Below are 11,743 nucleotides of genomic sequence, written 5' to 3'. Positions count from 1 at the left end.
GTGGAGCCGCATTAATCTTTAGAGGCAGATGCCGAACGAAGGAATAGCCCCCTGCAGTAATATCGGCGTCTTACACCGAAAAGTCCCGCCTGGTCCCTGGAATCCTTTAGCTCTAATCGGAGAGCAGGAAGAGCCCAATACGCTACTCATGGAGGTGGCGCCCTCAATGTCAACATTTGAACAAATATGTAAGCTTTCGACCTGTTCGACCAGATCTGGGCAGAGCACTCTGCCCACATCTTCACAAAATGCATAAATTTTTCAAGGGCGATTTTTTCAACTTTGAGTACCTTCGCCTGCTCGCTATGGCCCCCCATGAGGGGGCCGAGATAGGCGAAGCTCTCGAGGCAGCGGGCAGGATCCGCGATGGTGACCCAGAAAGTTGGTATAGTGCCTTCTTAGATATTGGCAACGTGGCTGAGCGGATTGGTCGAGAGTGCGAAGAAGCGGGCGACCGGGCCGGCGCTCGGCGTGGTTACCTGCGGTCGTCAAACTACCTCCGCGCCGCTCAGTTCATGCTGAATGATGGGCCAATCGGTCATGATCCTCGTGTCCTGCCGACTATTGAGCGCGCCATAGCCAACTTCCGCAAGGGTATTAAATACCGCGACGGGGCCACTTTCTTCCTCGACATCCCTTATGAGAAGGGGGCCCAACTGCCAGGCTATCTTTACATGCCAGAAGCCTCCAAGCGGCTCCCCGGGCAGAAGGTGCCAGTCTTGATCAACTCGGGCGGTGGCGACTCGACGCAGGAGGAAATCTACTTTATCAACGGCGCTTATGGCCCTGAGGTGGGCTACGCGGTGCTCACTTTCGAAGGGCCAGGTCAAGGCATCGTCCTCCGCCGTGACAAGCTCATTATGCGGCCAGACTGGGAAGCAGTAACGGGTAGGGTACTGGACCACCTACACGCCTTTGCCGCAGCACACCCTGAGCTCGACCTGGACTTGGACCACGTGGCGATCGTGGGAGCATCTATGGGCGGCTACTTCGCTCTGCGCGGTGCTGCCGATCCTCGCATTGGTGCGGCCATCTGCGTGGACAGTTTTTATGATCTGGGGATGTATGCAGGCGGGCGCATGCCAGCTCCGTTGTTTAACGGCTTCATGAGCGGCAGGATTCCCGACTGGTTGTTTGATGGCTTCCTGCGAGTCTTGCAGAGTCTCTCATTTCAGGCGCGATGGGAATTCAACCACATGCGCTGGGTCACCGGCGAAACCTCCGAAGCCGCTATCATGCGCGCCTGTCTACCATTTACGCTGCAGAAGGCAGATGGCACCGAATACCTCGCCGATGTTAAGTGTCCAACTCTGGTGACTGGTGCGGCCGCCAGTTGGTACTATGACCCCACGACTACAACGGACAAACTCTATGACTCGTTGCAGAGTCTTAAGCCCGAAGTTGAGAAGGAGAAGTGGGTAGCAAGCGAGATATCGCTTGGAGGGCTGCAAGCTAAGGTCGGGGCTTTCGCTTACTCCGCGCAGCGAACATTCCATTGGCTGGACAAGGTGTGGGAAATCAAGCGAGAGGAATTAGTCCAGTCGTAAAACTCATTATAGTCACTCTTATTAATGCCATCCATTATGATCAACAGCTTACTATATATCATCCGTATATCAAAACCATTATTCAAGTATTTACAGTGAAATAGTTAGCTAAATTTGACAACCCCAGCTAGGTATCTGAAAATTCTAGTTCTGTGCACATCTAAATAGTCCCAGTAATACACGATGCTGGGGCGCTGGTGGGGAGCAAGCTGGATGGCGGGGCGTAGTGGCCGCGAAATGTTCCAGTTTCCACACCTTTCGTTGATTAATTCTGAAGGCGCTCAGCATGGTTGCTGCACAAGATCCGTGAGATCATGTTAGGCAAGGGTGTGTCGCCAAATGGCCAGAGGCGCACTTTGTCATCTCCATCTCATGTGGTTGGCCTGGGTCAGCTTCGTGTCTCCGCAAATTGGGGCTCAGTGCTATCGGTGTCTGGAGTCATCAGACGCTCCACCCAATGCACGAAAGCTTGTATGTATGGGCCACTTCGCTGAGAATATCCCCGAGATACAAACAAGATGGCAGCGAGAATCCGTGGGGATGCACAGAATGAAGTCTAAATTTCGATGGGGCTTGGCACCGATCGGTCGGCCGAACGCAGTGAGTATTCAACACGGTTCGCAACGCCGATGCATCTGGCTACCTCTCCAAAGGTTTGGAGAGTATGTGGACTTGACCGTTCAAGAAGACGGCAAGGTTTCGTATCCCTAGGTTGCTTAGAATCAAATCATCTTGATCACTTAATATTTTCTCCCTAGGTCGAGGGGCTGACACGAACTGGAACCGTGACTATGCGAATGCCAGCGAGTTGTATTACGGGGTCTCAAAATTTCATGTCAGGAACATGCTCCTAATTCCTTCTATCCTTCTTCTTGATCACCGAATAGCCTGTCTTATAAAGTTTGCAAACACCATGCCTATAACTATTAGCTACGTAAGATCTTGCTATGACTTGACGTAGTGTATGTGAATGAAAGTTTAGTATTTACAGCTTAATTAACCCTTCTACTAAAGCCAGAAACAAATTGTCTTTGTCACGGAAAATAGTTTGGCAAGCGGGAAGTTGAGCTTTGTGGGAAGTGTCCTTGAACAGGGCTGGGGTCGAGGGTCTAAAAGTCTGAACAAGCACATTAGCTAAATAGGCGATTCAATCTAGTCCTATATTCTTCTTGTCCTTACACAATCGCTGTTTCGGGAACTTACAGTTCCGTCAAGTCACAATCGCGTAAGCACTAGCTGTTCTGTCCATAAGCCCAATGCCCGTCAGCTGCTTGACACAATGCTGCCACACAATGCTGCCACAGCCCAACTGTTCGGAGATTCCGAACGCACATCACCGCCTCGGCGAGGGCGGCAACTTTAGTTTCATAATCCATCAGTTACTTCACCGCTTCTCTAAGAACCGTTCTTGATGCTTGGCGTGCTCAGGGACAGGTCCAGAGCCACAAAAAGTGCCTATGAGACAACATCATGATGTCAGAGCCGTCTTACAAGTGGAGGTAATTAGCACAACGATGATTGCTGACCCTGGAAATGCAGTTACAATGGAATCACTCATTCGCATAACTCTCTGTTAGTTAAAGTAGAGCTTTCGTACAAACTACCTAGTATTATTTTTCTTTTGAGAATAATCCGAGACTTATTTTGAAAATGAACCGGTGAAAATCGAACTTCAAAGTGTAAGCAAATGTGGCGAAGCGTCCATAGCCAACGTAAGCGAAAGCGGCCGAACCTTTCACACGAGCGGGCATGACCGAATTAGGCTAAAGAATGCTGACCACTACTCTTCTTTTCCAAAGGGGGAAATGAGAAAACATTTCTGACATTCGCTAACAAAGGATACTCATTCACTTTAGCTGGTAATACTCTGCTAAAATGCCCTTATATAAACAGCAGGCCTTCGTAGAGTTTATCTTTTCCTACAATTCGAATTTCGCTGAGCTTTCTCACTCACCAGCCACATCTTATTCCTTTGCATCCAACCTCTTCATCATGTTGAAACTTTCATTCTTGGGTGGTTTCTCTATTGTTATGATGCTCCAAGCAGTGGCAGCGCAAGCTTGTGATCCGGCATGCCAACAACTTATCGCACGAGCCTCGGCTTGGGAACAGAGCCAACGTGCTTCTGAAGATGATTCTTTCTACTCTGTGCCCTCGAATTACTCCACCTCACTGAAACCAGGGTCTCTTTTGAAATTAGAAATTGCAACGAATTTGACAAATTACACCGTCCCCGCCAGCCTTACCGTTTCCCGATTCATCTACACTACCACTGATCTCAGTGGCACAATACTTCCCGCTTCAGCGTACATCCTCTGGCCTTTTGCGCCACTTACGTCGCAGTCCAGCCAGGCCGGTTTTGAAACAAGCAGTACTGCTCAGCTTGAGACAGAGCTTCACTATCCATTTGTAGCCTGGGGTCATGGGACAGCGGGTACCTTTGGACCGTGCGCACCCTCCAATTACCGCGCCCTGCAGTATCACTTTCAAGTGCCATTTGCTTTGGCGTCACAAGGCATCGCCGTCGTTGCTCCCGACTACCTCGGTCTGGGAGTCAAGCAACTTGCCAATGGCACCCGAATTCCACATCCCTGGGCCAGTGGGCCTTCACTAGCTTCCGATTTAGCGAATGCGATTACGGCAGCGAGAGTTGCGTTCCCGTCGATGATTTCACAGGATGGTCCTTTCGTAGCCATGGGCCACTCACAGGGGGCCTTGGCAGCGTGGAGCTTCGCAGAGCGCATGGCAAATGACGAACTCACTCTACCAGGTTACAAAGGAACGGTCGCGATAGCACCACCACTACGAGTGTTGGAGTCTATAGACCGGGCTTCACAGAATTTGAGCCTCCCATGGGCATCTGCCATTCTTGGCATCCAGAATCTGTTGATGCATTCTATCACGACGGTGTACCCACAATACGGCATGGCAGGTCTGACCCAGGATGGGATGTCGAGATGGAATGCCATTACGGAAGTTGATGGCTGCCTCCCAGTCAAGACTGCTGCCGGCATCGGTCTCCTGCCATCTAACATAGCACACGCGAACTGGACGCAGAACCGATACGTCCAACAGTTCAACAAGCGCACACTTACAGGTGGCAAAAAAATCAAAGGACCTTTGCTGGCATTGGTAGGAGAACTGGATCCCTTAGTTCAGCCGGACAGCCTCAGTGAAGTGATAGATGAAACATGCAAAGCGATCAGCACCAATGATAGCCTGGAGTTCAACGTATACAAAGGGTTAAGTCATTTCCCTCTCGTCCAAGGATCACAACAAAAGTGGATGGGTTGGATCAAAGACCATTTACTTGAGAAGACTGACCAAAACTTATCACGACGTGGCGGTCTCGAGCCATGCGATAGGAAGACCATTCAGGGGCTTCAACGGGGAGCGACCAACCAGGGGGTGTTCCCCAACTTCTTGGTAGCTAGCGCGGATGTTGGGGCAGCCTGGGAGTACGCTCTGTAATCCAACTAGAGCTGTTTGACAAGGCCAACTACTTCAAGAATGATATTTCCCGCAACTATTCAGATTGCGGTATCTATATCGAAGTATACTGAGCTCGCATCGATTCATAAACTACGAGAAATTGGAAATGCTTTACGGTGGACGGATATCACGGCCCATTGAAGGAAACTTAGAGGCAGATTTAGCATCACTCATACTCTTCTTTAGCTAGAATAATCTAATGAACTTCATATCTGATACTACAATGCAGTTGTTGCGCTAAAGTTCTAGATAATGCGTGGTAATTATAGGTAGTCTACGTAACAGCCGAAAGTGACATGGGCAACCTCCTGTGTTATGACAAGATAATTCCCAGTAGCTGAGTTACTCGACACCGTGGAACAACCGAAGATGAACTCCAGCTAAGCTAAGTCATTGTTTAACTAATGTGTCTCTTATGCATTTTCTTGGTCCATGCTACGTAATCTTATTAAAAGGCGAAAAATAATCTGAAGAAGATAGGTTTATAGAAGAAGAGGGCGCAGGTTGCAAATATTGCTGCAGATATAACTTTTTTTTCATTCTCCTGTTCATTGAATCATCTGCACCCCCAATAGCTAGATATACAACTACAACAGCTTATAAGTCAAAAAAAGGCGGCTAAGGGTAGGACACTCGCCCGTCATACCTCAGGTCCACGATTGTAGTAGCTGACAGACCCTTGGACGAACCAGGTAAATCATGGTACCATACATGTTTCACTGGCGTTTCCCAGATTTAGAATTGGGGTGGCCGTTACAACCTGAGGCGTATTGATATGTGAAAGGTAAGATGCAGAATCCTCCAGCCCGTTGATTGGGCTGAGGTTGGAGGGCTTATAGGCCCGTCCTACGTGATAAGGCAACATGATACCAGCCACAGTGACATCAGCCACTCCGTGGCGCATCAATGGCCTCCCTACTTGACTCTGTGGTGATAAGGTGTCTTGCATTCAAGGTTGTACTATCACTGATCGAATGTAAGAATAACCATCGAGAGGTGTTAGTCTGGAGGTCGTACAACCATTACACGATTGAGCAGAACGACGTAGTTCCGAGGCATCACTGTACACAGCAAGCTCGTCAGCTGTTTTTCATAACAGCTCGAGCAGGAATGAGTGTTTATGCATTCGCGTGCTGCAGTATCGCATCATGTCAGGCCGACAATTCCCAAGATCAGGTGTTCTTAACTTAGCCAACTTACGTTAGCCAATGCAGAAAGCCACAGAACCGCAATAGCCGGGCATCCAGCTTGTACCATAGTCCACGGTAATAGGCAATGGTATGGCGGGGCCGCAGAGATAATTTTCCGTGTTGGATTCACAAACTAGCCGCTCAAGTGAGTGGCTCGTTTCAATTTCGATATCCCTACTCGTTTACGTGCCGCCACGCAGAGTGCTAATTTCTCACGGATCATATTCCTGCGCTGCGGCTGTGCTGCAGCGCAGCACATGCGCTATCACCGGTCGACAGGGGGAATGGAGGATCGTGATAGAATCCATGCTTAGCGTGGCAGACCCCAGTGTGCTACCGCGCCGGCACGTCCCTAACTTATATGATTCGCCCATTGCAGCCTTAGCTCCTGGGGCGAAATAATGAAAAATGACCGCACCGCCCATCGTCAATCGAAGTCACACCAGAACGCCGGACGCGTTAGACCGACTGCTATGGATCTTAATAACGCTGAGGTCGTGCAGCTCGATCAGCCGCTGCCGTTTCGCACGGCACGCAGCGGGCCTTCAACTGTAGAATGGCAGGAGTACAAAGACAGAATCGCCTTCTTGTACCTGGAGGAGGACAGACCGCTAAACGAGGTCATGGAGATCATGCTCACAAACCATGGGTTCAAGGCTTCGTAAGCACAATAGACTGATGAGAACCACTGAAAGTTGTTACTGACGTGGTTCCAGAGTGAGGATGTATAAGTTTCGTTTTCAGCAGTGGGGATTTCGCAAATACTTGTCGAAAGAAGAATCCAAGCGTTTCGTGGCCGAGGCCGTTACTCGCAAAGACGCTGATCTCCCAGTTGTCCATGGGCGCGAGCTCGGGTCTAAACGGCTGAAAGCACGGCGTACGAGATTGCACAGGCAGTCGTCACGTGTAATGGCGACAGAGAGCAAGGGAAACAACACCCAACTTCCCATGAAAATCGACCCTCCAGACGTGTTTCGCCTCGCAGACAACTCCCTGCGTGCCGTCATAGCTCTATCAAAGGAACAGCTGAAGCTCTGGGGCTTGACATTGCACGATGACAAGAGAACCGATACGGCCAATTGGGCAAGCAAGACGTATCTCGCAGCCTATAGGATCTACAAGCGGCAAGAAGTGGCCTCGAACTTCCAAGTTTTGAACAAAGCTTGCGATGAATACAAAGATGTCGTACGGAAACAAGAGCCTCACTTGATATATGCGACGTATACCGCCGTCCTGCAGCTTTTGAGAGCCGGCAATGAGTTAGCGATGTCTTTCCTAAGGCTAGCCATGGGGTTATGTTCAATTTACTTCGGGCGCTCCCACCCTTTGACTTTACTCTGGGCCAACTTACTGCGGTTGGATCCGAATGAACTTCGGCAACTAGCGATTCCTTTAATGGACGCCCAATTTGAGCTTTTCCTTCGCGAGATGCCAGAGGGGAACACGTTCCTACCTTTATATAGCATTGACGTGACCAAGCTCCTCGGAGATCTTAATGTCATATCCAACGAGGCGGCACTTTCGAGATACGATAGCACGATCGAATCGCTCCGCCACCAAATAAGATCGGGCCTTAATGCCAAAATGGCCGAAGCGCGACTAATCCCGACTCTCATATTCACAACGCTCACATGTCTCGACACCCAGGAGTATGGTCGAGCTGAAGCAGCTCTGGCTGAGGCTGAGGAGTTGATAGATGCCCGCGGCGAGGTGACCCTTCAGAAAGTTAACCTGCTAGAAACTAAGGCGGAACTTCTATATGAGACTGGCAACTATGGGGCTTCGGAATTTCATTACAAAAAAGCACTTGAGACCGCCCAAAAGCTATTTGGAACAAGCGAAGCAGGTCGTATCCGTATTGGTCATTCATTCACGGCCTTGGAAAATTTCTATATACAGAGAGGAGATATGGAAGGGGCTGAGCTAGTCCGATCAGGCTATGATGAACATTTGAAGCATATTGTGGGAGAAGCCATTTAGAAAGGAGTCTTCTGCAGCAATAGAAGTTGGGCTTTACATAGAAACGTCAGGGTTCTTGGCAGTTGGGGGTGTCACTATGAAACCAATATCTGCCAGAAATAGAAGAACTCCTGGCCGCCATCCTGTTACGCACTAAATCGTCTGCTCGCGATTCAATATCTCATGCCAACAAACACATGACTAAACTTGTATTTCATGCTTAGAACTCTAATCATCTGAAAAAGGAAAAAAGACACAGCTTAGAAACACTGATCCGGGCAAACAGCCTTTGCACCGCATTCTACAACCTGGCGCCTGCAACCAACTTTCCCAATGAAAGACATCTAATATCCAGTCTTCTTGTTAACTTTATTCACCAACTCCCCCTTTCCCTCACTAAGCTTCTGGAGGTTCAACTCTAGAATATCGTACACTCGATCCATGTACGCACTGGAGTTCCCACTGATGTGAGGTGTGATGATTGCGTTGGGCTTGGACCACAAGGGATGGCCGTCCGGCAGGGGTTCAGGGTCAGTCACATCCAACGCAGCCCCGCGGATCATCCTGTTGTCCAAAGCATCAATCAATGCATCGGTGTCGACGATAGGGCCCCGAGCAATGTTCGAGAGAAAGGTCTTTTTCTTGGAGAGGAGCTTGAACTGAGGTCCAGAGATGAGACCGGTGGTACTTGGTGTCAAAGGCACTGCAACAACCAGTAAATCCAAGTCAGAGCTCAGAAATTCTTCAAACTGATCATCTGCTCCAGATAGCCATCTGGATGGGAAAATGCCGTCCGGATCACCAGTTCCAGGAACGATGTATCCCTCGTCTTTGCGTGACTCAGGTGTGGGTCGGCGGCCGTTAGTGTAAGCAATCACATCCATGCCGAGAGCTTTGGCAACTCTGGCAACTTGCCTTCCAATGCTACCGTATCCAAGGATACCCCTAAGAGCACAGGTCAGTCTGGTATCGAGAAGCCTCACGGATTGGTGCGGCTTACACTCGCGCGCCGACGCCGTCTTGAACGTTGGCATCAAGTCGTTTCCAGGTACCGCGATTTTGAAGCTCTAAATAGTCGGGAACTATGCCCACGTGAGCTAACGCCATTATGTGTCCCGAATCAACTTACTGTGATGTTGGCTTGCCAAATACGTAGTAATTACCCATTCCGCTATCTGTGGCCTGCAATATGTATCAGCATCAATGACAGCCTGGCTCGAGTCAACCGAATGAGGACTGCGGTACTTACCCGTGCACACCGTTTGCTGTGCAGAAATTCACATCGGTATCTTTGAAGAGAGGGTTGTCTAGGAGGTAGTTCACTCCTGCACTCGAGACTTGCACAACCTGTAGTTTTGGCGCCTGCTCAGGGCGAGGAACCAGAGGTCCAGTCAGGACAATCGTGACATCCGACCAATCAATATCACGCGGCACTGTCTGGCCTGCCTCCCAGGGGTTCTTGTTGTAGTGTATAATCTCGAGGGCCGGGTACTTCTTCTTGACCTTCTCCACCCACTCAGGTGCCGGTGGCGCGGGGGCAATTACGAGGAGCTGGTGCCCTTTCAGCGTCCCGTTGGCTGAAGACCACCAGCGGCCCAGAACCGTCTGTAAAGACATACCAGAGCAATACGTTAGCGTGGCGGCGGATGGCAGATGATATTATACTGGTATGGTGTGGCTGCGGTTTGGAAGAATACTGACATCGATGGAGGATGCAGAGAGATACAGGGCGCATGTCGGCCGGCAGACCGCCCCACCACGACACCAGCTCAATCGCGACGTTCACAGTTACCTCAATTAGTAAGACGCCGGATCATGCCATACCAGGGTCAACTCGCCTCATCATTTGGAATTAGCGCATCGGCGTTAAGTCACTTCTCCATCAATTCATCTCTACGAAGCGACTATGATGGTCCATGTCGGATGAAATATAGAAAGAGTATCACCTGAGGTCGGAACTCCCATTCTGAGACTGCGCACCAGGCGTCCTGATCCGCTGGTGCAACGGGCGCTAGGCCACTAAAGATAGTGCTATCATTATGAATCATTCAGGTGGCAGTCAATCTCTTCAAATTTCCAGACGACGTGACAAGCCCTATAAGTTGCGTCTCAAACCGCAATAGCAATATGCGAGAGTCCAGGAAGTATCGCAATTGATCACTTCAACAGGATGGCCGGATTCAAGATCCCCAAAACAGCAACAGGCCTCCGCGAAGTGCCTGACTCGCACCTCGACCTTCGTGCTGAATCAGACATCATTGCAGAGCTCCAGTCATTCCGTCCTGTTACCACTGAAAAGAACGTATGGGCCTTCTGGGATAAGGGACTAGATGCCATGTATCCGAGCTATCGGTGCACAGTGTTCAATTGGGTACGGAAGCTCGGCCCATCCTGGACCGTTCGCATCGTGGACCTTGCTGAGGGTTCCCCAAACAACATATACAACTTTGTGTCTAGGGATTGGTTTCCCGATTGCTTCGTCCACAGGACCATGGATGGGAATCATGCGGCACAACACGCTGCAGATCTAGTGCGTCTTCCTTTGCTCTACGAGCATGGAGGCGTATGTATGGATGTTGGAAACATGCTGCACACGCATCTAGACCATCTGTTCTGGGACCCTCTCACGGCTCCAAACTCGCCCTACGAGATGGGTGCATGGATCATCACCGGCCAAATCAGGAAGCAGTGGGGCAGTTTTGGCAACTACATGTTGGCTGCCAAGAAAGGTTGCACATTCATTAAGAACTGGCACGACTGTTATAAGGAGTTATGGAAGAATCGCACCAACGCCGACGGCTTCCACAAACTGCCTCTGGTCCAAGATATCGGTCTTGCTGAAGGCATGGCAGATTGGAATTTCGCTGACAAGATCCGCGAGATGAGTGACTATGTTGCCCATATGCTCATTGCGGACCGCACAAGGAATCTACTTGACGTCAGCACTGGTTGGAACGGACGCGAATTCTTCAAGAACAATGTGTTCATGGTTGAAGGCATCAACAATGGCGTTCTTGGTGCGATCAAGACAGATTACGATGGCTATAAGCAAGTTCAGCTTTTGACCACCCGGCTAGATGATCCGGATGCTGGAAAGAGGCAGGCAGCGGAGGCCTTCGTGGTGGAGATGCTGGAGAAGAGTCACATGTATAAGGTGTATCACAACTCGGCAGGTGGTCTGCCAGCACTGGGAGATCTCGTCAAAAAAGAAGGATTTCGGGATGCTGATCATAGACCAGGAACTTTTGGTGAGATGTACAGATACGGGACGGTGCATTGGCAGTCGACACGTGGAGTGGAGCGCTTGGTGCCGCAACTAGATGAGGAGGACTTGATTCAGGCTACACCGATAGAACCAGCAAGACGATAGATATTTAGAATGTATAAATTCAACCCACGAAATGCCAAGCTAGTTCTCCTGGATGGCGATATGACGCGCAGAGGTACGAACGTGCAGAAAGTGTCAAAGAATCAGACGCTCAATTGGTTGAGAAAAGTGACTCTGACAGTAATGCTAGGAGACGTGGTAAGCCTGTGATTTTCGCCTCCTCCAGC

At 49.9% G+C, this 11,743-nt stretch overlaps 5 protein-coding genes across 5 annotated transcripts; 4 read left to right on the top strand and 1 right to left on the bottom strand.

Moving 5' to 3' along the window:
- Nucleotides 1–248: 248 nt before the first annotated feature.
- On the top strand, nucleotides 249–1,547 carry JN550_010672 (uncharacterized protein; the record flags this gene model as incomplete). The annotated part of the gene is made up of 1 exon (XM_049308952.1): nucleotides 249–1,547. One exon carries the CDS (start codon nucleotides 249–251, stop codon nucleotides 1,545–1,547), a length of 1,299 nt encoding a protein of 432 aa, XP_049167328.1.
- A 1,992-nt stretch (nucleotides 1,548–3,539) lies between these two features.
- Nucleotides 3,540–5,018, top strand: JN550_010671 (uncharacterized protein; the record flags this gene model as incomplete). The annotated part of the gene is made up of 1 exon (XM_049308951.1): nucleotides 3,540–5,018. The coding sequence occupies one exon, from the start codon at nucleotides 3,540–3,542 to the stop codon at nucleotides 5,016–5,018; it is 1,479 nt and encodes a 492-aa protein (XP_049167327.1).
- A 1,684-nt stretch (nucleotides 5,019–6,702) lies between these two features.
- On the top strand, nucleotides 6,703–8,209 carry JN550_010670 (uncharacterized protein; the record flags this gene model as incomplete). Its single annotated transcript, XM_049308950.1, has 2 exons — nucleotides 6,703–6,890; nucleotides 6,946–8,209. 2 exons carry the CDS (start codon nucleotides 6,703–6,705, stop codon nucleotides 8,207–8,209), a joined length of 1,452 nt encoding a protein of 483 aa, XP_049167326.1.
- Nucleotides 8,210–8,532: 323 nt separating this feature from the next.
- JN550_010669 (uncharacterized protein) lies at nucleotides 8,533–9,805 on the bottom strand (the record flags this gene model as incomplete). Its single annotated transcript, XM_049308949.1, has 4 exons — nucleotides 8,533–9,133; nucleotides 9,189–9,270; nucleotides 9,318–9,370; nucleotides 9,438–9,805. The coding sequence occupies 4 exons, from the start codon at nucleotides 9,803–9,805 to the stop codon at nucleotides 8,533–8,535; spliced, it is 1,104 nt and encodes a 367-aa protein (XP_049167325.1).
- Nucleotides 9,806–10,358: 553 nt separating this feature from the next.
- On the top strand, nucleotides 10,359–11,558 carry JN550_010668 (uncharacterized protein; the record flags this gene model as incomplete). Its single annotated transcript, XM_049308948.1, has 1 exon — nucleotides 10,359–11,558. One exon carries the CDS (start codon nucleotides 10,359–10,361, stop codon nucleotides 11,556–11,558), a length of 1,200 nt encoding a protein of 399 aa, XP_049167324.1.
- Nucleotides 11,559–11,743: the final 185 nt, after the last annotated feature.

This window comes from Neoarthrinium moseri (genome assembly GCF_022829205.1).
Source record: "Neoarthrinium moseri strain CBS 164.80 chromosome Unknown scaffold57_Wmoseri_CBS_16480, whole genome shotgun sequence".
NCBI classification, from domain to species: domain Eukaryota; kingdom Fungi; phylum Ascomycota; class Sordariomycetes; order Amphisphaeriales; family Apiosporaceae; genus Neoarthrinium; species Neoarthrinium moseri.
The sequence above is the reverse complement of the archived record's forward strand: the minus strand, read 5'-3'. Positions and strand labels throughout refer to the sequence as shown.